General features: G+C 42.2%; 2 protein-coding genes and 1 long non-coding RNA gene across 4 annotated transcripts; 1 reads left to right on the plus strand and 2 right to left on the minus strand.

Annotated features, from left to right (window-relative positions):
- Window positions 1-389: 389 nt before the first annotated feature.
- Window positions 390-15229, minus strand: ptgs2b (prostaglandin-endoperoxide synthase 2b). 2 transcript variants are annotated; one of them, XM_034583926.1, is made up of 11 exons: window positions 15222-15229; window positions 5153-5257; window positions 4729-4845; window positions 4498-4641; window positions 4196-4339; window positions 3742-3923; window positions 3565-3648; window positions 3225-3471; window positions 2328-2614; window positions 2084-2231; window positions 1055-1467 (listed from the first exon to the last, which is right to left on the minus strand). In XM_034583926.1, exons 2-11 carry the CDS (start codon window positions 5211-5213, stop codon window positions 1055-1057), a joined length of 1827 nt encoding a protein of 608 aa, XP_034439817.1. In that variant the 5' UTR covers window positions 5214-5257; window positions 15222-15229. The 2 variants fall into 2 exon arrangements, with proteins under 2 accessions (XP_034439816.1, XP_034439817.1); XM_034583925.1 differs by lacking the exon at window positions 15222-15229 and having other exon boundaries at window positions 390-1467; window positions 5153-5304.
- LOC117760686 (cytosolic phospholipase A2-like) lies at window positions 6607-25019 on the plus strand. Its single transcript, XM_034583918.1, has 19 exons — window positions 6607-6742; window positions 8531-8646; window positions 9400-9481; window positions 9742-9890; window positions 10184-10297; window positions 10605-10642; window positions 11133-11277; window positions 12688-12824; window positions 13154-13376; window positions 13598-13712; window positions 15103-15240; window positions 15400-15489; window positions 16516-16581; window positions 18411-18541; window positions 18710-18821; window positions 20064-20248; window positions 20351-20540; window positions 22104-22261; window positions 22877-25019. Exons 2-19 carry the CDS (start codon window positions 8629-8631, stop codon window positions 23033-23035), a joined length of 2250 nt encoding a protein of 749 aa, XP_034439809.1. The 5' UTR covers window positions 6607-6742; window positions 8531-8628; the 3' UTR covers window positions 23036-25019.
- On the minus strand, window positions 24363-25704 carry LOC117760690. The gene is made up of 2 exons (XR_004613705.1): window positions 25662-25704; window positions 24363-25631 (listed from the first exon to the last, which is right to left on the minus strand). It is a non-coding gene; the product is annotated as an uncharacterized LOC117760690 (long non-coding RNA).
- Window positions 25705-26932: the final 1228 nt, after the last annotated feature.

Genomic DNA, 26932 nt, shown 5'->3' on the forward strand with positions numbered 1-26932 from the left:
ATAGATTTTCAACATTTTATTTTCCCCAACTACTACAATTTCAGTAGTTCATCGTAAAACATTAGTAATAAGTTTAAACATATAACATTTTAAAATATTGAATGACTATAAAGAACTTCCAAATAAATAAAAGGTAATAAAGTGATTATGATGATCTACTTTCTTTTCCTTTGCGTATGCACACATTGAAATCCTTTAAAATGCAACATTACTCTGGTGGCATCTTTGGTTTCCATACTTTAAGGCATTTTAAAATGATTAAATTGTAGATTTCAATTAAGTATTAATTCATAAGATAAGATTGATTTGTGTATAAAGGAGCATTTTTAGAGTCACAATTATAAAATGACAAAAAACTGTCAGGAAAAAAGGAAAATGAGAAAAGTGCATAATTTCCTAGTAGTATTTATTAGTTTCAAAGTTGCAGGTCAACAAGGTATTTGTAACAGAATTGGCAACAAACTGCCCCATACAATCAAATCAAACACTTTCATAGAATGACAATGAAAATATTATACAACAGTGCAGCTCAGACGCAGTCAATAAACAGCCTGAAAAAAGAAATCTGTAAAACAATACTGATATGGTTACCACTACTGTTTGTAACATCAGATCAAGAGAGTGTAACATCACTACTATAGTGTACGACTGTATTGCTGTGGGGTGAACAGCTCACTGTGGTGACTGGACAACCACACACTTGCATGGACATAAGTGGGAGAGCAGCAGTTCATCTGTGGAGAGCAGTGTCATGACGTCTGCTGGAAACTGTAAACTAATCTTCAAGTATCAAGTTGTAGTGACTGAAGTCATTAAATCAACTTTTACAGTAATAAACTTAGAATACAATAAATCGCTCAATAAATTAACAACCACAGGCTTTTGTTCTTGAAAACTAGACAAGAAAAAAAACACAAAGTTCCACATAAAAAAATCTGTTATCACTTTTTCATTTTAATGCTATAAATAGAGTTAACAATAAATATGACAATAAGAATAAATAAATAAATAAATACATATATAGATATATAAAATAACCGAATGAAATAAGAAATTAGAGCTCAGTACTCCTTTCTTTCAGAATGACTGTAGGGTTGATGTCACTGCTGCGTGACTGGGCCGTGCTTGAGTTGATGATCATGGAGCCCGTCTCTTTAATGTCCGTCACGTGGAAGGACGCCACGGGACAGGGGCCCTGCACGTTATTGCACACGAGCCTCTGCAGGGATGCGGTGTTGATGATGTCGAATCCCACGCTTCCGCCGAAGGTGCTGGGCTTCCAGTACTCCGGCGAGCAGATGGGGTTTCCCATTAAACCCTTGAGGGAGTAAGGGGCCCCCATCTCCACCATGGTCTCACCGAAGATGGAGTTAGATCTGGGTTTCTCGATGAGCAGGCCCGGGTAAAGCTCCACGGCGTCGACGTCTCCGTACATCTCTTCCAGCACTGCAGCCATTTCGGTCTCTCCTGAGCAACGCAGATGAGAAAACAGTTTGAGTTAGCGACTCAGTTCGGCTCGCCTCACCGGTGCAGCGGCTGCAAAGCTCACAGCAACTTGTTCTCTATCACCACTTCGTTTGGACTCATTAATAGAAACTACCTCTCTTCTTATTTTTTACTTCTTTGTCCTTTTCTCTCTCAAAGCTCATATATCACATTTAGTTTTTAATCAACATTAGATACAGCAGCAGGAAGAGGAGGCCCTCCTTGTGTGTTTATGTCTTACGCTCTGTGATGACAGTCTGCTTACACTGTCTCAAGATGAAATGAACATCTGGGGCTTAAGAGTCACGGAAATAAATTCCTAACCTCCAAAGCTGGTGGGGACTTAGACAGGGTCCGGGCTATTTTTCTTAATTAGAAGTAAGTTTTCTATGACACGAGGTTTAATCTTTTGATCTGCGTTTTTTAAAAAGGTTGTATTTCATCCCTGCAACCAGTTAAAGACAATGATAATATTATTACTGCAGCAATAATATGGCTTGATGCATCATTTCCTTTCAATAATATCCTCCTTCCTAATCCTCTGACATCTTCCTAATAGTTCCACAGGTTTTTGTGGGTCATCTCAACTGTGTCTCACCTGTCATGTCTTCAAAAGAGGTGTAGGGCTTCATGTTGAATCGTTTCCTGTAGGCATTCAGGGACTGGTAACGCATCTTTCTGCTGTTCTCTATGGACTTAATGGCCACGTACATGATAGCTGGAGGGACGTTACGGCCGCCTGCAACCTGGAAAAAAGAAAAAGCATGAAAAGTTAGCTTTGCAAAACTTGAAGCAACAACAGCAATGTCACAATTTCAAATGAAACTCAGAGCATTTCTTACCCGTCCAGCAACCTGCTTGGTGAATGACTCCACCAGGTTGCCGATGCCGTGCTCGGTCACCACAGACGTGTTGAAGACAAACTGTTTGTAGTTGTAATCGGTTTCCTCGATGTGGAAGGTTTCAGGCATCAGCGGGTGCCAGTGGTACAGGGTGTTGAACTCTGAGGCGATGCGGTTCTGGTACTGGAAACGCTGGTTGAAGAGCAGCTCGGGGTCGAACTTGAGCTTGAAGTTGTAGCCGCTCAGATGCTGCACGTAGTCCTCGATCACGATCTTGATGGTCTCACCTAAAAGAGAAATGGTTGAATATTACATATGATGCAGATGTTGCACGTTTACGATGTCCCTCTTGCTTTCAAATATGTGTTTTTTTCAGTGTTGCTTCACAGTTCAGGATGATGTCTGTGCAGAGTTTGACCTTTTACATTAATTTGCTGGATGTGTCACACAAATTTTGATGTGGAAATGTTAAAATTTCAAAATTTACAGCAAAGCAGGAGACAGTTTTTTTTGGATAATCTTCATAAAATTCAAATTATTATTAAGTTTCAAGTATTTTTAAAGTCTTAAACAATATCTTGAAGGATCTTTGACTTATTATCTGTCTGTAGAAGCTGGTAAACCTGCAGTGATGTTATGAAATAAAAAAGAAATACCATTTCCTCTTTCTATTATTGAAAATAAATTCTAACGTCCTTCACTAAACCTTGTTCCTGAAACGCTTCATTATGTGCAACAGGGTTTTTTTTTTTAGGTGATTACCAAAATAAAAACTTCCTCTATTTTAAAATCCCACATAATTACATTATTATCATCTGATTATTGTTTTGGTTTTATTTCCCCAGTTACGGTGCAGCAGTTTTCTAAAGAAGTCACAAAAACTGCTCTTGAACTCACCAATCAGGATGAGCCGTGAGGTCTGGAAGAGTCTTTCGTCGTCCCAGTCGGGGTGCACCTCCTTCAGCACATCGCACACCCGGTTGTGCTCCCGCAGCCAAATGGTGGCGTACATCATCAGACCCGGGACCAGGCCGAAGGCCTCGTGGCCGACAGCGAAGCGGTGAGATTCTGGTACGTGAGGAGGGTAGTGCATGTCAGCGCCCACTTCCTTTACTGTCGGGGGGTACACCTCTCCGTTCATGATCTGCAGGGTTACGAAAGAGAGGAAGCAACTGTTAGGACACTTGTGTGGTTTGAGGCGTGTGTCTGTCAGAGCGTCATCTGTCTCTTCTTATACCTGATATCGAAGCTTGCCGTCCTTGAAGAGTCTGAGCTTGTGTTGCCTCTCCAGGTTGCCTCCGTAAATGTGGCTGAGGTCCACCTGAAAGCAACAACGACGCCATTAATACATGTTACTTTTTAACGAAATCATTCAGAAAACCTGACCTACAGTCTGAAAATGTGCTCGTCTTACCCCGTGGCCTTGAGCCAGGGTGAAAGCAGGTCCTTTCTTCATGTCGGACTTGAAGAACTGGTGGGTGAAATGCTGGGCAAAGAATGCAAACATCAGGCTGGTGCCCTGCGGGTCCGGGATGAACTGTCTCCTCATCAGGAGCTTCTCCGCCAAAACTTTAGCATCAGGAAGCTCTTTTTTACCTGGGGAAACAGTTAAGAACATTACAGTTAATATACAAACACCATAATACAGAATAAGGCCTGTTTCATCTGGATAAACCTGCTTTTTTTTAATGTGGAATGTGCCAAAGTTAGGTTTGATGTCTTCAGGTTGAGCTGTGTTCAACCAGCTTATTTAAACTCTTGTCAGTCACCCGAAGGAATAGCTTCCTATGATGTAATGGGACCGAGCCACTCTTGCTCAGTATTCAAGAATCTGTGAAAACTGGTTCTCCAGAGGGAGTGCTACTCACCTAATACTCCCATGGGTGTTGGGCAATCCTCAGGTACAGGGGGGAGGGTGCGCGTGTAGTAGGAGAGGTTGGAATAGGCCTCCCAGTTTTTGTAGCCATAATCCGCGTTGAAAGTTGGAGGACTATCAATCATGTGGGATCGGGCTGAAGAGGAGGGGGATGAAAGACATTTATTTATATAGCCACTATGGATATTAAAACTACAACTGCCTCTCAACAACTTGCTTTACAAATTGTTTAAAGTGCCGAGAAGACGTTTACAATCCATCTAATTTCTGCCTTGGGGCGAGAGTGAGACTCACATGTCAGCACATAGCTCATGATGGCATCGCGGAGAAATGAGATGTTGTTGATGATGTTCCAGAAGCCCTTGAAGTGGGTGAGAAGGTAGTGGACGGTGTTGGGCGAAGGCTTCAGGGCCACTTTGATCCGTGTGAGGAGCTCGGCTGTAAAACACACGAGAGACAGTGAGTAAAACAGACCCAACCTGATTCCAGGATACACCTGATATGTTGATCTGCTCGTGTACTCACGCGTTGTGCAGTTTTTTCCTTGAAAGCCCGTCCGTGTGCAGTCACACTCATAATCCTCTGCTCCGAGTGCCATGCAGACGCCCTTGTTCTGGCATGGCTCTGAGCAGCATGGGTTACCTGGGGGGGGAAAAATGATAATTAGAATTCTCTTCTTCTCATATGCAGAAAAAACTGTGTAAGAAAAAATATTAAACCATAAAAACACCCTACACTATTTGTTAAACCATAACAAATTTATAAAACACATATGAAACATTTAGATTTTGATGCTGTTATATTCATATAAAACAAGTTATGTGTGAATTAAGACACAAAATATTTTTTTTAAATCCCCCAAACTAATCCAAGTCAAACTTCAGACACATAAAAGCAGAAGTCTTGAGTTTCCCAGCTCCTGTTTAAAACATGATTGTCTTCTTCTTACCTCCTTCACACACGAGCCAGCCCAGCGCCAACAGGAAAACCGGGAATGTGAATGTGTTCATACTCCAAACACTTGGTCTCTTCTTCTGTTTTGTTTCTTCTTTTCCTGGGTCCTTGTTTCCTCTCCTCTCTCCTCCTCCTCTCTGCTGGAAGTTGAGGGTTTGAATGTGCAGACCTGCTCGATGGCACCACCTTTATACTCCTGGAGGGTGACGTCACACAGCGTGCAGCGATGAGCGCGCGCCTCATCTATAGAGGACACACATCGGTGGTCGACCAACACCTGATGGTCCGGAATCTCTTGTCTTTCGCAACCACCACAGCTCTGTCCACTACCGAATATGGATTTCCAGTTGATGGTATGTGCCCTTTGTCATTTCTTTATTTCCCTGCGTCCTATTTCCTCCGCTTCTTTTCCATTGGTGTAATTCCCAGTGGAAAATATTATATTTGATTTACAAACAAGTCTGAAAAGTTATTTATTTATTTCCCATGCAAACAGGAAACGTGTAACGTAGTTGACTTCATAGTCAACCATTTTTATATTTTTTATTATTATTATTATGGACTATTATAGACTTACACACGTATTATAGAGAAGTATGAACACTTTATTTATTTCCACGGAAGAACGTCCATAAGGCATGATAATAATGGTTTATCTATGTCTCTATCTATCTATAGATTCATGTGATTATTTATAATATACTGCATTGCCGTGAAATAAAAAATATTATTATTATTATTATTATTATTATTATTATTATTGTGTTATTTAATGCGTTAGACCTAATTTATTCTAAGAGATAAGATAATACTCTGAATATGATCAAATCTTTATTTAACTGGTTTCATGAAAACTTCTCGAGTCTGTGTGGAGTCGTACAGGATCTGTGTTGGCCCCTTTCACTCTTTTTATTGTGTAACTTAATTTTTAGCTACTTGGAATAACTGGGTTTTCTTCAGAACATGTGATGACAATGTGGGATTGGGGAAAAATACCCTTGTAAAATGTATGACTGTGTCAAATCCATCTATTAAAACCAGATGTTTCTCTGGTTCGATGTGTGGCGCAAAACGTTTGTCCGGAAGTTACCAACACATGAACCACAGGGAAAGTTTAACTTGAAATAATTTAACTTTCCCGTCACCTTTGTGTCATGCTCCGAGGACACTCACTACTTTATTCTGTCCACACTTCTGTGACTTTACGCGCCCTCGTGTGGACGCGGTTGCGCACCGGTTGCGCACCGGGAGAGGTGGAAAGCCCTCGTCAGATTGCAAGATGACTCAAACTCTGACTGCTGCCCGGAAGTTTTTGCAACTCTTTCCTGTTTGTCACGACTTCTGTGTCAGCGTGTAAACTGGCCATTTGCCCTCGGTTCCGTGAGGTTCGTGTTGTTATTGATTCTCCAGCTGCGATCCTCCCGACTGACGGACGGACTGACTGACTGACTGCCGGGTGTGCGTACTGCGCCGCCGAGAAGAGGCGCCTCCTCCATCTCTCCACTCCCGCAGCGGAGGGAACATATTCTCAGTCAGCATGACACAAATGTCAGGATTTGTGAGTTGATAGCGCGCTACACTTGAGGTACGTTCCCCACTTTCCTTGTCTGTATAACATAGAGTTGTGTGGATTTTGCAAATTTGGAACAGGAAGGTCGGTGCCAATGAGCAGTCGCGCTCCAACCCGCGTCTTCCTTAGCAGTTCACGTTCCGCCAGAGGATAAGGAAACAGAAAACACGCTTTTAATAACACTAGAAGTACCTTTAAGGGCAGATCAGGCCTAAGTGAGGCACGAATACAAACAACGAGGGTGTTTATACTCTTAAATATTCACTTTACAGTCTATATTGATGTATTTAATGTCATATTTTTACATTTAAATCATTGCTCAGAGGTAGTAATATTATCTATCACTGTATGTTGCACGCTCATACTGTACCATCAGGCCTCGTCAGATCTGACCTGCAGCCTATAAGAATCAGGCAAAACCTGTTAGTGGAGTGATAACACGTTCTGTATAAGGAGCAAATAATCCAGATAGGGAGTGTGCAATGATTTCCCTCTGCAATGTTTCTTTAGGTAAATGCACAGTGATTCATACGAGTGATTCTGTGAGATTTCCTTCAACACTGTCTCCAGTGCAAGTGCAGACTTCTCGCACTGCAGACACACTCAAATAATGTCTGCTGGTTTGCGTGTCTCTGTTGCGCACCTTTGTGTCCCCCTATGAAATGCAGTTGCTGGGTTAATGTCCCTGGGTCATGCTGGCTCAGGACTAAAGCAGCCTGCATCCACTCATCTCATTGTGCATCGCGGAACAAGGGCAGAGCGAGCTGGCAGCTTGAAAAGTTGGACCACTGCTGCACAGTACGTGACCGGTGCTGTGAACACACAGACGCTCTACGTGCTCTCAGTCCCCTCAGTATTGACACGCTTTGGTGAACAACTGAGAAAAGACTCACTGACCTTGATATGCTACCACACACACACAGACACACAGACACACACACACACCCACACACCCACACAAACAGTACCTTCACACACCCTCCCACCCTCTCTCACACCACATGCAAATTTCTTTTCGGAGTATATGTGTGCTTATCTAAAAATAATCACCTCACCATCTCTTCCGTAAATGCACACCCAGGTTCACATTTACTGTGTGTGTGTGTGTGTTGTGTATCGTGTGTTGAATTGCACAGGGTTGTTTCGCGGTTTATTTTGTTTTATGGCCTGATGGTGGTGTGAGTCCGAAGAGTCCTGTCTCTCCGACCTGAGGACAGGAGAGAGATCAGGATTCGTCTCGACCTTTATGACCCAGAGGAACCGTGTGAGGCCTCGCTGGATTTACACCTCCTGCAGGCTGCACCTGGTTTTGTGCTGTGCACCGTCTGCAGCCCCTTGCGGTCCGTGTGGTGCCTCGGTAGAAGTCCGTGAGGATTTGTGGCTTCCATAGTTAGGTGTTTACACCCAGGTACTTGAAGGTGTCAACCCTCTCCGCCGTTGTGCCGTTGGCGGTGACCGAGAAGAGTTTAGGTTCTCACTGGAGGTGGAGGGAGGGAGATGGGGAGCAACGGTGCAATGGTCAAGTTTGTCCTACACTCAAATACATGTAAACATTATCATGGGTTTGTCGGCACGCTTTCCCTTTCACCTCTCAACATGTGAAAGGCTCCACTGATGTATTCTAAAGTAGCTATGACTTGTTTTATGGAAGATTTCCCCCTTCGAGCAGTTCTAGTAATATGCCTGGTTGTTGATGTAGAGGCAGCTCTGGTCAAAAGTGGATGTCTTTCCATGTAAATATCTGTAAAAGCTGTGATCCTCTACATTTGCTCTGATAATCAACTTCTTTGTTTCCTCTTCCAGGCTCTGGACGCTTGAGTTCGCGAGTGGGATGTTCTCCTGAGTTCAATTTCACATTCTGACAAAGGCTTTTCTGAGAATTACCCACCTGACAACACACAATGGCTAACAGTATAATTGTGAGTACTGGCATAGATATTATTTCACAGACAGTCAAACTGAGGCAAGTTGAAACGAAATCAGAGAGATTTCAGTGGTTTTCGCAAGTCAATCTTTTTGCTCCTGAGCAAAACTGGACTTGTCAGATTTTGCACCAAACATCTCATCAGCAATGTCATGTTTGTTATCACTGCAGCTGGTGCCAAGGTCAGATGAGGGTTTGTTCAAGCAGAAAATATGAGATAAAATGTTCAGGATATCTGCATTTAATCTGGTAAAAGTCTCGTAACCCTTTTTCTGTTTCAAACACGTCTCAATTCATTGGAATCATGTCACCCTACATGTTCACACCTTAAAACTGCATCTGTAATGGAACAGTCACCGAGAGTTACTTAAGTTCTTAAGAAAGACTGGTCATCAGGCCGACACGAAAAACCAGACAGCAAATATGCAAAACCGCATCTGCTTCTAATCCAGCATGTGGGTACAGTGACGATATCTACGAAGGACAAAAGGAAAACCTGTTAGAGATAAATGACCTTTAAAGATGCTGTTTATTCAACTTAAAGTACTTGAGGGAGTTATTAACACAAACGTGTCAGTGGACACAAGTAAATTACGTTTACGTCATATGTTTCTAATTATACGTCATGCCCTTATTTATCTTTGCTATTTGGATTTGTAATCTCTTTTGCGTCACTGTTGTTGGACCCAGTGAAGCAAAACCATTGACTGTATGAGTAACACTGAGCTGAACGGCTGTTTCATTGCAGGTGGAGCAGCAGTTTTCTCACAAGTTCACAGTGACAGTGGCTCGGGCTGAGAGCGTCACCAAGGGAGCGCTGGGTGACCTGTGTGAGTCTTACTACATCTTTTTTTAACTCTATTTGTGTAATTCTATCATCTAAACATGTTAGTGCTGCAGTATTTTTAGAACGTGGTGCACGTGTACAAACCATTGAAACGTACTTATACTGAGAGATACTTTGACCTTGGATTTCTGTTATTAAGTAAGACTGTTGAATGTGTGTGTGTGTGTGTGTGTGTGTGTGTGTGTGTGTGTGTGTGTGTGTGTGTGTGTGTGTGTGTGTGTGTGTGTGTGTGTGTGTGTGCAGTGGACACCCCGGATCCATATGTGGAGCTGTACATCCCGACGGCCCCAGAGAGCAGAAAGAGGACCAAGCACATTGACAACGACATCAACCCAAAATGGGACGAGACCTTTCAATTCATATTAGACCCCAACCTGCAGAACGTCATGGAGGTGAAACCTGCATTTCCTTGTCTAGTAGAGTCCACACCAGTGCAGACAAACAGGAATAGGGAGGGAGATGTTGGGATCAGTGTGTAATCAGGAAGACTTATGGTATTTTAGTTTAGGATAATATAAGGAAACATAAATACAAGTGTTTTGTTCACGTTGAACTTTTTAAAACTTCTCCACAAATCTGAATTGATTAGAAGTTGTGCAGGGGAACTTAGACACCGGCTAAAATCACTAATGTGCAGCTCTCAGCGTGTATTTAGAAATGAAATGATGTTGTTTATTCCAACCAGTTAACATTAATGGACGCCAACTATGTGATGGATGAGACGCTTGGGACGGCGTCCTACGACATCACCAAGCTCCCAGTGGGCCAAACAAAGACGGAGGCTTTCCTCATTGGCAAAGTAAGACATTTCATCACTCATAAATGTGCACAGATTATTATTATTATTATTGTTAGATTAGATATAATATTACATATTTCAATTGACGACAGAAGATATACTGTGTATATGTCTATCATGTGCCAACACAATACTTGTAGACCTAATGGAGGTCAGTTGTGACACAATAATTAAAATATAGAAATCTAAAAACATACAAAGTGACTAATTACTTTTCTATTTGTTTTTATATGTATTTATTTGGCTGTTGAGCAATAACAGCAGCAGGAAGTTACTATGATAATCAGATATTCAATTGTTTTGACAGGCAACCAAAGTGTACTTAGAGATGTCGCTGGAGATCTGGTATGTAATCCCTTCTAAATCCGTTTTATTTATTGTAACAATATTTATTGTTCACCAATTTACCCATTATATCCAACGTGTACAAATTCCTCACAGGTTCAAGAATACACAGGAATTCCAGAAAACATATAGGAATTCACCCAGAGCAGTGCAGAAACTAAACTTAAAACTTGAAAGCAACATGACTCAGTAAGAAAGAGGATACCTGTGTGAGAGTTAAATGCATCATAATTTCCATGGTAGTTAATGGGCGTATAAGGAAATGCCACACGTGTTTTGAAAGGTTAGTAATAATGAGCAAAAGGTCAGAGGTCATGACTGTTTGTGGATGTGTGTTTCTCACCAGACCAGTTCGACATCACCAGTAGTGTTAGGAACATGAGGAAACCTAATCCTCTGTCTGTCTCCCAGCAGAAAACGTAAAACATGTTTACCTTCCTCCTGTGAGATTTTTTTAATCAGACCTTTCTTCTGTCATTTACGTCTGCAGCACTAAACTGGACCTGCGGTTCAGCTTGGCCCTGTGTGACAAAGAGAAACAGTTCAGACAAACCCGCAGAGAGAGAGTGATGCTGGGCATCAAGAAGCTGCTGGACATGGAGAAGCCCCGTTTCCTCCCCAGCTCTCCAAAGGAGGTGGGAACAGACCAACTAAATAAAGCCGTAGCATAGATTTAACATGGGACTGTTCATATTTGATGCTAAACATTTTTTTACGACTTGTGTAAGTGTGTGAGGTGACAGCTTAGTTTTATTTTCGGGGAAGACACACAGCAAAGTGCCGGGTCAGAACCGAACCCACAGCTGCAGCAGGAGGACTCAAACCTCAGTATGTGTCCCGTGATAGCTTAACCCTTCGAACACTACATTTCCCACTTACAGGGACAGTTTTAAATTTCGTCAAGTCTAATTATTGTTTGGATGAGAAGCAAGATACCACTCTAATGTCTTTCCATTAAATATGAAGCTATAGCCAGCAGCTATTAGCTTAGCATAACACCTTGAAATTGAGGAAAACAACTGGCTTTGTCCAAAGATAACGATATAGCACAGCCATGTTTCAATAATGAACATGTTTGTTTAATCAATTAAGACTAAATTGATTTGAATAATAAACTTATTCTGTAGCCATCAGCTTTTAATATCTTTGGATAAAGACAGGAAACAGGGACAGATTGCAAACTTTGTGCAGATATGACTGTAAACCTTCGTCAGCTGCAAACCTGCTTCCTTATTGCTCATCCGAAAGCTATGCGGTCATGCTGCTACCGCTATTTATTAATGCCATTTAATTAACCTCTAATATGGCCAATCAACACTCCCTCCTGTGCTTGGTATTTGGTGTTCCCTCATGGGGCGTGTCGAGGATTAAACTACTTCATTTGGCTGCCTGAGCTCTGGCTGCTGTCTTGCAATGTGAAAGGAAAAGAAAAAAAGGTTCCTGGATCCATCCCTTGGTCCGGAGCCACACCAAAAGTGTACTGGTTCTTTGTTGGCCCATTTCCCATCCTTCCACCAAGTGTCGTGGAAATCGCTTCTGTGGTTTTTGCGTAATCCTGCTGACATAGCACAAACAGGACTGGGATGAGAACACTTCTCCACTACTCTCAATCTAAGTTTCATTTCCTCCCTGGTCTGTTTTTTGCTTCACGCCCCCTCAGAGCCAGCTGTAATATACAGCCAGACCTTTTTTTTTTTATAACTTCAGTTTATGCAGGAAACTCCAGAGCAGTGAGATAAGCAGAAACTGCTCTCTGCTGTGCTGCAACATTCCTTCACTTCATGTCCAGAATGACACGGTTTGAATAATTTCTGACAAAATATTCTGAACTGACCATGAGATAAACCCAGAGGAGAGGCAGGAAGCCATGTGGCACAGAGAGAGTTATGGAAGAGCGGAAAATCGGAAGTGAAAAATGCCTTCATGTGAATGTGAGACTCCCGGGTGAGTATTTATGTGACTGTGTAACTAGACACATCTTCTTCACATTATGACTCTCTCTTTGTGTGTGTTTGCGTGTTTGCGTGTGTGTGTGTGTGTCGCAGGTTCCAGTGATAGCTATCGCAGGCTCCGGAGGAGGTTTCCGTGCCATGGTCGGCTTCTCGGGTGTCATGAAGGCCCTGTTTGAGTCCGGGGTTCTGGACTGTGCCACGTACGTCGCCGGCCTCTCCGGATCCACATGGTCAGTTTATATTTCTCCCACAATCTTCTCTCACTTCACACGCTGCCTTTCTCTGACCTCCTTTAATTCTAAAGACACTTGACTCCTCGCTTGCTCTGGCAATCCTTCCTGTCTCCTCGGCTGGTATGAAGCTGTCATCAAGTTATTACCCGAGGCATATTTCATTCTCCATCTTCATATTTGTGAAGTGACTTAGTGGATATAACTTCCTAATGAGAGCATCGTTTCCTGCACGAACCTGAGTTTTAAGCATGTTTTAACTGATTTAACAACCTTGCATTTGGATTTTTGCAATGTGTAACTTTCTCCCTCCCTCTTTACCCCTGTAGGTACATGTCCGCACTCTATTCCCACCCCGACTTTCCAGATAAGGGCCCAAAGGACATCAACAAGGAGCTGATGAATAGAGTTAGCGGTAACCCCCTGAGGCTGCTGATGCCCCAACACATCACCAACTACATCCAGGCCCTGTGGAGCAAAAAGGCCCTAGGGCAGCCTGTTACCTTCACTGATATCTTCGGTATGCTCATAGGAGAGACGCTTGTACCTGCGGTGAGTCGCCAGACAGCTGTTGTTTGTTTTAATTTGAATGGATTTCCTTATTTGTCTATCTTCTTATTGCTCACCGCTACAGCAACACTCGTCTTCACCCCCAGTTCCTCTTTCATATCTTCTCTTTTCTTTTTTCGTCTCTTCTCCCCACAACATTAACATTTTTGTGCGTAAAATAAAAGTGTGTAAACGATTTTAAAAACTGTTCTCTCCACCACCAGAGGATGGACATCAAGCTAAGTGACATCCAGGGGAAAATAAACCAGGCCCAGTGTCCACTCCCTCTCTTCACGTGTCTGCACGTCAAGCCAGATGTCTCTGAGCTCATGTTTGCAGGTAAATTTCTATCGTTTTTCGTATCTGGACGTGCTTTTATGTTGCATTTTATGTTGCATGTGTCCCATTTCACTCGCAGACCATTTTTTTTGCATATGTAATGAGTAACCAGAGATTATCAGATGGGTTTGGCACACATGCAAAGTAACCGAGCAATACATATTTCCTTCTAACACTGAGAGGATGTGCTACGTGGTGGGGTGTCGTCGAGTGACAGCTCTGCGGTGATAGTAACTGAACTGTTTCGAGGAACTGAGGCCACGAAGGACTCTGGGTTAGTCCGATGTTGTACAATACTTCCTCATTGTTGATGTGGCCTGCACAGCAACTGTATGCTACCTATACCCTCAGCGGAACCAATATATATATTGAAAATGAAATAAAGAAATGAAATCTGCGGGGATCTTTTAAAATATAATTCCACTCATCCAGAAACCAGTCTTAAAGTTCGTCTTCAAGTGAGTCATGTCCTTTGCAGACACTTTCTATAGCTCCTCTGTAGAAAATAAAGAGGAGACAGTCTGTGAGGATGTTTTAGTTTCAAGCTCCGTGATATCTAATTTATTGGATGTTGTGCCTGGAGCTCCACACAAAGATCTAATCTCTGTAGCTGCAATACTGAAGAAGTACTCCTGAACTCATTCGCTTAAAAAAAAGTGAAAAGAGGATTCACACTGATAACACATCACTCAGATTGTTGGAGTAATGCTTCATACTGTGAAGAGATTAGGTTTGTGCAGTGTCACGGTGAAATGCATCAAGGCCAGACTCCCACACTCACTTACAATAACACACAGTCATTGAAAGTGTAACTAAAAAAAAACTTTGTTGAAATCAGTCTAGACTACTTTTACTGACAAATCTTTGGAGCCTCTTCTTCCTCCTGAAAAGTCTTACTTTAGGTTTGTCAATGTTTTGGGTTGACTGAACTCAAACTGCAGAGACACAAACCAGGAGGCAAATGAGCTCATGGTAAAGTTGTCTGGAATCTCAAACTGGAGTTCAGAGCTGGGCCTTTCCAAATAATGTATCTATTCTGGCCTCGGTTACAACTTTCTCTAGGCAGAGCCAACATACATCTTTTTTGGGCCCTTGTTGAACTCCCAGTTACATCAGCTTCCTGTGCACCTGGCAGCTTTGTTTTGTTTTGCTCCTAGAAGGCTTTTAGGAATATTACTACTTCTCCTACTACTTAGAATGATAATCGTTGTTGTCTTCTTCTACCCCCGGGGTTCAGGGTTATTTAAAATATATCAAATGAAAGCACAAGAAAAACTAAATAAATGCACTTGTTACGTACAACAGTTGCTCAGTTCAGACCTGTTGACTTCTATGTATGTGTGAATATTCTATGTTGTTTGTTTATTTCTTTTTACATTTCAACCTGCAGACTGGGTGGAGTTCAGCCCGTATGAAATTGGAATGGCAAAGTACGGCACCTTCATGACCCCTGACCTGTTCGGGAGCAAGTTCTTCATGGGAACAGCTGTGAAGAGATACGAGGAGAACCCTCTTCATTTTCTGATGGGTGAGGCCGAGAGACGCTTTCCCCTGCAGCACTAAACCAAAACGTTTTCCAAACCTCCTATGTGACACTGACGGTGTGTTCTCTCTGTGTGTGTGTGTGTGTGTGTGTGTGTGTGTGTGTGTGTGTGTGTGTGTGTGTGTGTGTGTGTGTGTGTTTCAGGTGTGTGGGGAAGTGCCTTCTCCATTCTGTTTAACAGAGTGCTGGGAGTCAAGGACACAGTCGGTGGCAGCACCATGGAGGAGGAGTTAGGTAATCGCTCAAATGTTCCTTTTCTCTGAGGGTTTTATTGACTTTTCATCCACATTGGCTTCGCATTTGAAATAGTTCATTCTTGACCTGCTGAGACAGATCACATGATCTGACTGAAATATCTACAACAGCCTCTAAAGGGACTGATATAATATTTTGATAGTGTAGTGTTGCCACTTGATAAAAATATGTTGAAGAGAGAGAGCTGCAAGCTGCCGCCCCCCCGGATTTGAACAGCAAATTGTTCAATGTTTTACTTGACCTGTCAACACCAATCAAAGACTAGTACAGTTTTCTAGTCACCACTTTTGAGTGCAGTTGAAGACGTCTTATTCAAGATTTGATTCATGATCGGGGACTCCTGAGAAAAATAAAAGGGTAAAATAAAAACCTTTGCTCTATGAAGTCAATTTTTGTTGGAGCAGGAAAACTGTAAGAATAAAAACAGGCTTATAAACGAATCTATATTTATGTAAATCCAAACAACATATTTTATACACTTTAATGTACTGTACAGAAATACATACATAAATACAAAGTACAGAATGTAGGCTACTTGAAATGGATGTTAACCCTTTAGTACAGGCGACATTATACCTGTCCTCCTGAAACTGACATTCCAACTTCTCTGCGATCCTTTTTGTTATTTGTTTTTTCTTACGCTCTATTTTCACACACAACGACACAAGTAAGTAAAAATTCCCGCGCGGAAACCATCCCAACAGAAGTGTGTGTTTGTTTGTGTTTGTTTGAGTGAGGTATTAGCTTCCTGTGCTTACTCGGAAGTTTGTCACGCTTTGAACGCATCCGTGTGCGGTGACCTTTAAACAATTTGTCCCACTGTAAGAACACGTTGCTTTATTGGGCGTATAGTATTTCTCTCAGGAGTTATATTTTGATAGAGACAAACAATAAGCCGTGAATTTGATAATGTCACATAGCTGAAGCAAACACGTTTAGTCAGATGCAGCGCTGACGTGCGGTGCCCATGAGCCTGGTTTGACCTTGTTGCTTCGTGCCTTACAGAGCAGATCAAACCGCAGCACATTGTCGGAGAGGACAGCATGGACAATGAGGACGAGCCGCGCAAAGGTGAGCCACAGTCAAATATGTATTATGCAGTTATACGAGCAGCTCAGACACCAGACACCTCTTTGTGCGCTATATTAAATTTAGCTCTATGCGTGACTGTGAGTGGTGTCGAAAAACCGTTTGGCTCATTCTTACGTCTGAGTGAAAGTTGATTCTTAAATGATCTCATTGATAAAACAGTGGAGACGCTTTGAGGGACTAAAATAATTTTTCTGAGTTGAGCTTTGAGTGAAATCGTAGAACTAAGATAAAAATAGAAAGACAGGAAACAATGGCCTTGAAGATAGAATAATATCTTTCTTTGTACAAATGTCACGAGATATATCTGGTTGCATGCTACAGAATTGAAATCAGCTTCGATAGGTTTGTTAATGTTTTGAATTGACTGGACTCCAACTGCAGAAAAACAAGTTCAAAAGCTTTAAGAGAGTTTATTGTAAGGAATCTCAAACTGCTTCTCCAGGAGTGCTGGCTTCTGCACAGGACAGGTTGAGGGTGTAGTGTTCTCAATCTGATCCTGAACCGACAGCCGAGGTTCTGGCAGGGGTCTGGTTGGAGAGTGGGTCAGTGGTGAGTTTTGAAAACTGGGCCGGGAGCACAGGGACATGAAGGTTCTGGGAATCAAGGAACCCGTCGGCTGTCGTTTGACGACAATAATATATCAGAGCTTCAGGGGTCGAGAGTGGATGTCTGGGCCAAGACTTTCGTTCTGTTCACCGTTTACAGCCTGACTAGTTTCTTTCATCACACGAGTTACAGGTTTTCCACACTAAACACAAACAGTGATGCTTTTTGTAGGTGTTTTAGGTCCAGATGACATTTTGGCTAATCTCTAACAACCATCTGCATATGGTAAATGGTTTGTATTTATGTAGCGCTTTTCTAGTCTTGACCACTCAAAGTGCTTTACAGTACAGTTTGCTATACACACATTCATACAGTGCATTGGGATTCGGGGTTCAGCATCTTGCCCAAGGGTCACTACGGCATGCAGATGGGGAAGACTGGTTGGAGGATTGGTGATTGGTGAATCTGAAACCAGAGGGCTACTGGACTCAAAATCTTGTCCCTCCACTTCAGATTCTACATATTCACATGCAGAATCGGTTCATAGAGATTAGGAGGAAACACAGGAGGAGAAAGGAGATTAAGCAGCATTTCCTAACATGCGTTTGTTTAAGTTAAAGTTTTGCAGAAAAAAAACCTTGTCGTTATTTATTTAAAGTTTACTAGTCAAAAATATCTGAAAATGCTTCGATGAAGAAAAGTGAGAATTTTCAGCAGGTTTTCAGTGCTTACGTACTCAGTGTTCAGCTGTACCGAAATACTTATTAATAAAGTCGGCTTTGAGCACTTGTGTTGTTATTTGAATGAAAAAATGTCTCAACTATGTGTATCGCTCCGAGGCATCAAAGATGACGTAGAGAGCTCAAAGTAGAAAGGCTCCAGGTTAGAAATAACTTGTTTTTGTATAAACTATGGAAGCCAGAAATGGGAAAAAGGCCAAATACATGTTGGAAAAAAAAAAAGCGAGACATCTTCTGATTTTACATTACAGCACTGGCCAAAAAAAAAATGATAGGAAAAAGTAAAGCATGATTACAGAGTCAAAGACAAGCTTGTGCACCTGGCGATTTCTCTCTTTTTGTTAAGTGAATCTTATAATTTAGATTTTTATCATTTATTGTTTTTTGGCGTTTAGGTGAGATGTTTTCATTTAGTCGCAGTGAAGTGGAAAGTTCTTGTTTTATTGCAAAAAAAAGGAACAGATCCTGATTCACAGTTCAATTATTTGTGTTGTGATTTGACAACATGCCATTGGCCCTCAGGTGGGAGAGAGAACCAGGAGGCAGAGGACGATTTCAACCGCACCGCTCAGGCCAGCTGGGTCCAGCGAATGATCACATCGCTCTTCAGTGACTCTTCGTTGTTCAACACAAGAGAAGGCCGAGCCGGGAAGGTACCTGAGTGTGTTCACGCCCCGCAAAGCATGACAATGATGGAACGAGTCCCACAAAACGCTGCCTTGTCCTTCGGCTGCATTCTTGTTTTAAAAAACTTCCTGTAGTCAAATTCACACCAACCTGCCTTTGTCTCTCTCCGTGATACGATCTCCCTGTGTTACCAGGTGCATAACTTCATGCTGGGCTTGAACCTGAACACCAGCATCCCTTTCTCTCCGGCCAACGAGGTCACGTGTCACGCATCTCCACCTGAGGAGGAGGTTGATGCCGTCACAGGTAAGAATGCTGACATATCGCCACATTTCGCCGCTTCCAGACCTAAAGGATAGCTTCGCAACTTTACATGTTCCCACAGAGACACGGCCTGGGGTACAGAAAAAAGCGAGAGTTTTGGCTGGCACGTTTCTTTTGCCGTCAAAAACAAGACAGGACATAATAATCTTGAGGTTTTGACTCCACATTTTCGTCACAATTATGTCATACACATCAGGAATGATGCTGACATTTTTGGAGACAGATAAGAGTAACTGTGTAGAACTCTGTGCATTCATTGGCTTGGAAATGCATGGGCATGTAAGTATAGTTAAAGCCTGCTATCAAATATAGCCTCAATGTATGTTCTGTATTAAACCAGCTGCTCCAAATTTACCAACTGTCAATCATTATTTTCTTGATTTATACTCTGTACGTCGCACGGCTCTCTATGTTCAAAAAAAGAAAGATTAATAAAGATGTGAAAGGTGCCTCGGACCAATGGAACAAAAAAATTTGTCAGACCAAATCACGATCCAGATTAACCTGAACTGTGATTTTAGTTGTTAGTTGTTTAGTTTAAACTACTTTTTTTACTCTGCACTTTATTTAAACAAATTTGCAAATACAGTACATTGACAATGACTGACAGTGGACACGCGCCCTTTTTACAAACCGGTGAAAATGCTCTTAAAACAGCATTAATTGATCTTTTTGGACAGTTGGCTGCCGTTGAAACAAACTGTAAACACAACACCTTGGTATTATTACCTGATAAAGTTGTGATGAACATGCTAGTTACACTTTCGGTGTCTGCCAACGTCGGAGGGAAATATCCGGCACTTGAGCTGTTAAATGCTCCACTTTGCTCAACCGCTATAGTCTCTAACTGTGTCTGTGCTATTTTGCTGAGCAGTTAGTGTACGTGTTTTTTTGTTGTTGTTGAAAACACCTCTCTACTTCCTATATTTCCTGAAGCTGAGAGGAAGGAATTAGAAAGTGAGAGTGAACCAACCTGAAGTGCAAAGCTTTTCACTAAATGCTTCAGCGACTTCTTTCACATTGCATGTTGTCATTTGACAACACCTGTTATTCACTGGCACTGAAACGCAGGTGTGTCAAATATTACCAACCCATACCTGGGTGAGGTGTTACGCAGGTAAATTATTCCAGTCAGTCGTGTGGAATAAAATTTGGTTGCAGACAACATCCATCTTTCCATTCACGTTTCCATTCATCCAATTAATTTTGCATGATTTTCCTCAGACCCGGATGAGTTTGATCGTATCTACGAGCCCCTGGATGTGAAGAGTAAGAAGATCCATGTGGTGGACAGTGGTCTGACCTACAACCTGCCCTACCCTCTCATCCTGCGGCCGCAGCGTGGCGTCGACCTCATCATCTCCTTCGACTTCTCTGCACGGCCGAGTGACTCCAGCCCCCCGTTCAAGGTTCGAACTTGCCTTTGTTTTGCCGTCACAAGTTGTTAAAAGGGATCCGTGCAAACGAGAGGTGGAGACCAGAGTTTTCTGATTTGTAAATGTATCCCACAGGAGCTGCTGCTTGCAGAAAAGTGGGCTCGAATGAACAAGCTCCAGTTCCCCAAGATCGACCCCAAAGTCTTTGACCGCGAGGGCCTGAAGGAATGCTACGTTTTCAAACCAAAGAAAGGAGAGAAGAACTGCCCGACTATCATCCACTTTGTCCTGGTCAACATCAACTTCAGGCAATTCAAAGCGCCTGGTGAGTGTGTGCCTTCGTGGAGTTTTCCACAGCATGTGTGAGGGAGGGAGGGGGGGGGGTGTGTTACGCCAAGACTATTATTATAGTAATGCTGGTTTACCGTCATGACACATGAGGCATCTCTTCCTCGAAGTTGCGCTGTGGAATCAGCTGACAGCAGCGAATTGTTTCATGTTTTGCTAAAAGTTGGGCCCCACATGAGTGACCCTGGTAAAAAAAAAGCTGTTCAGGGTCGCTGTGTGTGTGTGTGTGTGTGTGTGTGTGTGTGTGTGTGTGTGTGTGTGTGTGTGTGTGTGTGTGTGTCGATAGGCTTCCCTCCCTCAGTACACGTAAGATGTGAGCCTCTGTGTTTTATGAGCCGCCCCGGTGAATTATGGTTCCTCATGGAGCCAGGTGCCAGTAGGGAATCTCTCGCTGCAGTGGGAGAGCTCTGTGTGTAAACATGCCATACATCATGAGACACACAAAGACAAACCAACTTTACATTTAGCCGGCCTTCAGCCCACACATATCCGCAGTGTGTTTATGGACGTTACATAAGCTTTTTGCAGTCAAATCCAAAAGACATAGGAAGGAATAATACCGTACATGGAGTTCCTATTAGTGAAAAAAGGAAGTTGGTCATTATGGAATGGGCTCACAACTCGATGTCTGCATTTTAAAAGCGATAACGTCTTCCTGCCTGCAGCCTTACATCTTTACACCAGTAATAAAACAATAAAAACTTGAGTTTTCCCCAACAAGGCAGATGATAAACGACGTGTAAATAGATACAACTTTTTGAGAATAGTGAGCATCCACATTTAAAAAGATCCACAAAGATCTACAATCGTAAATGCATGTTTAGTTGAGCATAGTTGAGGAGCTGTGGCCTCAGCTCCTTGAACCCAACCTCTGTGGAAGCTCAAGCCAGTGCTTTCTGAATGCTTGACCCAAGCCTGGATTAATATTAGGCTGGGATAAGGAAGAGCCTTCAATGTAATAAATTCAAGATTAGTATGAAGTTTTTCATAGCGATTGTCTACAGAGACAATAAAACAATAAAATAGTTTATCAGCTTCATGGTTGTGTAAAGTCAAATTTGTGGCCCACAGTGCTGCACTCGGAAAATTTGAATTGCTTTAAGTTTTAATAATAAATACACTTTATTATTTAGTTGACGAAACCAGCTCACCTCAACTTCCGGTACTGGCCTTTGTGAAGCTTTTGACGACACCACATGGTTTTCATCAGGAACAGGAGTTCACACATATCATGAAACTGTAGATGTTGAAATATAGAATTATTGAATTTTAGTGTCTCTACATTGTCGACCCTCTTGATGAAACAATATCAGTCCAATCAAAAACAATCAATTTGGACCTTAAACCTTCAAACCAACACGGACAAAACCTAAAGTGACAAATGGGAAAAGTAGATAAAGTGACCTTGGAGAAAGGCTGTTTTGTCAACCCTTGCTTCAATATTGAACTTTTAAACTAAACATACAATATTTATCTATGTATTTTGTTCCAGTTTTTTTTTTTCTCACTGACTCATTAATAATTCTAAATGTGCTTACAGGTGTCCCCAGAGAGACTGAGAAGGAGAAGGACTTTGCAGACTTCGACATCTTTGACGACCCGGAATCGCCTTTCTCCACTTTTAATTTCCAGTACTCCAACGAGGCCTTCACCCGACTCCATGACCTGATGGAGTTCAACACTCTAAACAACCTGGAGGTCAGTTCGCCCTGGAGGATGTTTACCTGGAGGAATGAAAAAAACACTGTAGATAATATTTCACACGTATGACACACGTTACATCCGCTCCTCTGATATTCAGTCATTCATTCCTTCATTAAGTCCTGTCATCGCAGAAGATTTGCTTTTCTATGTTGTCACTCCACAAATATTAATTCATTGTGCAACATGAAAACGTGCAAATCCCAAAGGCCCGTCTATAACGGGTTGGTGCACGTCGTGGCGCGTCTGCCGTAGGTGTGTCGCTGTGCAGGTCATACCGACTTTCACAGTCGACGTGAGTCACTTCCTCACAGAGCAGCGGTTCAGATGCCGAGAATATTTCATTTCACCGGAAAGGTCGGCTCAAGCCAAACCATCCCAATCGCCACCCGGTGTCTGGCTGCAGCATAAGTCATAAATCCTGCCCCCTCCATGTTAGTGGATGGGACATGGACCAAAACTAAAGAGTACATGTTATAAAAAAACGATGACAGTGAAGAAAACTACTTATTATGTGTTTTTGAAATGAAGCTTGATGGATTGGATGGATTTGTCCTCATTGACGACACCTGACAGTTTGTGTTTCCTCCCCCTTGTGTTTGTCTCTCGCAGGTGATCAAAGACGCCATCAAGGAGTGCATCGTCTCCCGTAAGGAGAACCCCTCCAACCCCTCCCGCTCCTTCTCCCTCAGCGAGACCCCGAAGAAGAAGTTCCTCAGAAGAGATCCCCACCCGAAGCCTTGGCAACACTTGGGAAATGAAAAACAGTAGCCTCGTTCGCTTGTTTGGCTGTAAACTTGGAGACTGTGGATCAGTGGACTTTAGGGATTTTTTCTGTGTAGATTCTACCATTTTCTTTTTGGAAAGTGCCATCATGTCGATCTCTCCTCTCTGTGTGCTTTTTTAACCAGGAGGATTTGTTCAACTCGGATTTGTGTCGCTAAAGAACCGTAATATTTACTGTTAAAACTCCTCACGGCTGCGTTCATGTACAACACAGTTAGAATTTTTCATCTGGTTTTATTTGCACCGATGTGACTGTGGCTGCTGTTGGTGTTTACTGACCACAAGCAGCTGATGGGTGTTGTGCCGGTGGGCCTCTGGGGAAAGACTGGATGTTGAAAACCTCTGCAGGGTGAGTGGGTTGTTACAGGTCACATCTGGCTCCATCACAAACTACACAAGACTGTGAAATCTGTCTTTCATTTTTTTTATATTTACTGAGTTTCGAGCAGTTCTATATATATATATATATATATACATATATATATATATATAATAAAAGTCTGCTCGTCCACCTCACTTTGGTGAATCGTGTGAAATTTCCACGCCTGCTTAAACATTCCTAATTTAGGCTTTGGTTCACGCTGCCTAGAGCGCAGCTGCATTTGCATCTTCCCGATGAGTTTGGAAGCCGCCGCGCTGTTTGAGCTGCGTGAAGGCTCCGCAGAAAGCCTCACCTGTACCGGAGCTGAACTCTCGTGTATTGATCGTGCGACTACACTATGCAAATTCTTTGTTCTCTCTGTATCTGTTTTTAAACCTTGACGGCTCGTCTAAACATGTAATCCTGTTTGAAAACATGGAAGAGGAGCTTGTAACCATGGTTTTGTTTTATGGCAACTCCTAAACACGCCAAGTGCACCCCCTCTGGATACCTCAAACATCCCAGTGATGTTGTTTACCCACCTACCGGGAAGGAGCACTCCCTGCTCCCCCGGAGGGAGTGTCTCACATTAAAGCCACCATTTTGGGAAAACAAAACTTGACACCATAGAAACGGATCCGCTTCTTTTCTGCTGCTCTCTTTCCCTGTATCTCGCCAGTAGGATGAGGTTGTGTTTATTTTCCTGACCGTGTTGTTTCAGGCTGACTTTTAGACACAGTTAAATGCTCCCGGGTCATTTTCTTCGTCCGACGAAACCGGCTCGCTGCGGGACTCCTCCGACACCCCCCCGGTGGGATGACGGGCGGCTCGGGCTGAAAATGGTGGTTCTTTGCTGCACTCAGTGGAATTTTACACACTACACCTACACCTGCAGCAGTGGAGACCTGGAATCTGACACACTACACCTATACCTGCAGGGGCCCGAAGGCTGCACACAGAACAGTGGAATTTTACACTGAAGTCCTTCCGACCCCTTTATACTCCAGTTCCAGCCCCACTGGTTTGCAAGAATTTGAGAATAAAAGCGTTATGACCAACAAACCATGTTTTTAACAACTGGTTTGTATTGTGTTTCAGTTTTTTTTTTTAAGTTTTCTGTAATCACCAGCATTCTCTTTATGATTTTTGTTTTTTTATTAGCTATTTGGGAATATGCTTTGTTACGTATTCGCTTTTGTTTATTTGATACCAGTGTCATATGTGTCAGTGGAAGCCAAAGTCATGACATCATGTCTGGGCTCCTCTGTTCCACAAGCCTCTGTTACTCAATCCCTCTTCCGTTCATTGTGATTTCTAGAGTCTCCAGTTAGCTACCAGATGTAGTTAATTGTAATAAGCAGTTTTAAAAGCCTTTCCCAGTTGTGACTCACTCATTGACTCACCTGGATCTGTCCAGACTATTCACTGAATATATAGATGAACGTCTCCACTTCCTCCCACTGCCCAGAAATGAGGTCTAAATGTCTTGGATATGAACACTGACATTTTGCGCAGAGATGGGGATGGGGCTGTGCTATCGAAGTCACACACTCAACCAATCACGAGTCAGTCTCAGCTGTCAATCATGACATTTTTATATGTGTAATTAAAACAAAACGTTTTTTTGAATAAGAGCAACTTAAAGCATGTTTGACGTTTTTTGACTTTTTAGTTTGGCCTATGTCCCATCCACTGACATGGAGGAGGCAGGATTTATAGCCTATATTGCAGGTAGCCACTAGGGGGCGATCAAGGTTCACTTTATCGGAGCTGTCATATTGTCTGTACAGTCTGTGATCATAGCATTCAAAACTGAGAGGTGCTGGTAGGTGGCTATAGCTTCGGGCAGACCCAGGCTAGCTGTTTCCCTTTGTTTTCAGTCTCTATGCTAAGCTACGCTAAGCAGCTACTTATTAAATTCACACAAAATAAAAGTCTCTAAATGTTGAAATATTTCTTTACGACCGAGAACATACTCAAATCTCTGTGCAGCGAAATAAGCAATGATCATTTTATGAATCCTGTCAAACTGTCATGTTAAACTATTGTACGTACGTTTACATAAGCGAACGTGAACTGATGCTGTTTTATTCTGTACGTTCTTTGTCATATTACATTTAATGATTTTTCACGTTGTTTACACATGTATAAAATGCTAGTCATCTCTAGAAAGTCAAGTATAGCAAATACCAGCAAGATCTTGAACTGTTCGTATTATAACTGGCCAAGCATGACATTCACAATGTTTACGTGATTAAAAAGAATCAAATAATAAAGAGACTTTACAACGGTGTAATGGTTTTTTGTTGAAATGTTTAACCCCCGCCCCCCCCTCCTCTACGAGACCATTCCTGAAGTAACAGCAGCTGAGGAGAAGGAGCAGGTTGCAGCGTCCGCATGTTTGAAACGTAGATTTTCCAATCGTCCAATGAACCCTGTCAAGTGTACGATTTAGTGACTGAAGGCCTAATCTATCACAGACGTGAAATGTATGTTTCTTTGTTTTGTCCATTTGGCAAAATATCAACTCTGACTGGATTTATTTCCGTCAGTGGTATTATCACATAACAGCTGCAAATCAATAGGTTCAAAAAGCTTTTAATTAAGTGTTGGTTCACTTAAACAAAAATAAAAATAAAGAAAGACAGTTACACTCTGTTACAGTTACACTTTGTAACACTGTCAGTCAAATTAAAGGTATTTAAGTGCTGATGATACATGGTGAAACTCACACAGCCTGTATTCAGAAACTTAGCATTAAAACAAGCTGTCAGCACTTCTGCAACAGTCACTGTCTCCACCTGCAGCTTAGCCCCGAGCTCAGCCCACCCAGATCACTCAGTCTGCCAGGATTTGGTTTCTCTGGGTTTTTACTGTGACAATACATTTGCTATCACCAGTTTTCATCTGGACCTCTTCCTTGAGTGTTAACAACTTCCCTGTTCTGACAATCATCTTGTGAAGATATTGATTCTGGGGAAGATGAAAAACAAGGATGTTCCTGTTTAGTTTTGAATAAAACGTTTCAAACCTGTGAACAACACAGAATAAACATTATGCACCTCGAATGTGTTTAGGTCTGGATATCGTAGAGTCAAGTGAGAAAATCTGTTTAAATGTATTTTAATTTCGGTCAATCAGCCCTTTAATATCGTCCATTTTACCCGTCAAAAGTAAAAATAATTAATTGAATAAAAAGCTGGAGAAAGTTGCTAAACATTCAAACAACTTTGAAAGTCTGCAGGCTTTGGTTAAACTGGTCAATAGATTTGTGTGTCATGAGCCCAAACACATTTCATATGAAGAACGATGTACCTGTGCATGTAAGTTATACTACGCTACACTAACATGTGCTTAATAAGTCAGTTTAAAGGATTAGTTCAACAAATTACAGAACCACCATTAATCATAGGTTACTCAGATGTCATCTGTAGCCATGCAAATCTCTGAGAGACCATTCAAGCATATCCTGAGCAGTTCCATTTACCAGCACAGTATTTGGGGAGGAGGCAGAAATCTCA

The sequence above is a fragment of the Hippoglossus hippoglossus genome, chromosome 4 (genome assembly GCF_009819705.1).
Source record: "Hippoglossus hippoglossus isolate fHipHip1 chromosome 4, fHipHip1.pri, whole genome shotgun sequence".
Classification (NCBI taxonomy): Eukaryota; Metazoa; Chordata; class Actinopteri; order Pleuronectiformes; family Pleuronectidae; genus Hippoglossus; species Hippoglossus hippoglossus.

Coding starts and splice junctions, on each gene's coding strand:
- ptgs2b (XM_034583925.1), bottom strand. CDS start 5,213: ATGAACACATTCACATTCCCGGTTTTCCTGTTGGCGCTGGGCTGGCTC. Junction 3,924..4,195: donor AACACCCATGGGAGTATTAG/GTGAGTAGCACT, acceptor CTGTTTCCCCAG/GTAAAAAAGAGCTTCCTGAT. Junction 3,472..3,564: donor ACGGCAAGCTTCGATATCAG/GTATAAGAAGAG, acceptor GTAACCCTGCAG/ATCATGAACGGAGAGGTGTA.
- LOC117760686 (XM_034583918.1), top strand. Junction 9,482..9,741: donor GGGAGCGCTGGGTGACCTGT/GTGAGTCTTACT, acceptor GTGTGTGTGCAG/TGGACACCCCGGATCCATAT. Junction 18,542..18,709: donor GAGAAGGCCGAGCCGGGAAG/GTACCTGAGTGT, acceptor CTGTGTTACCAG/GTGCATAACTTCATGCTGGG.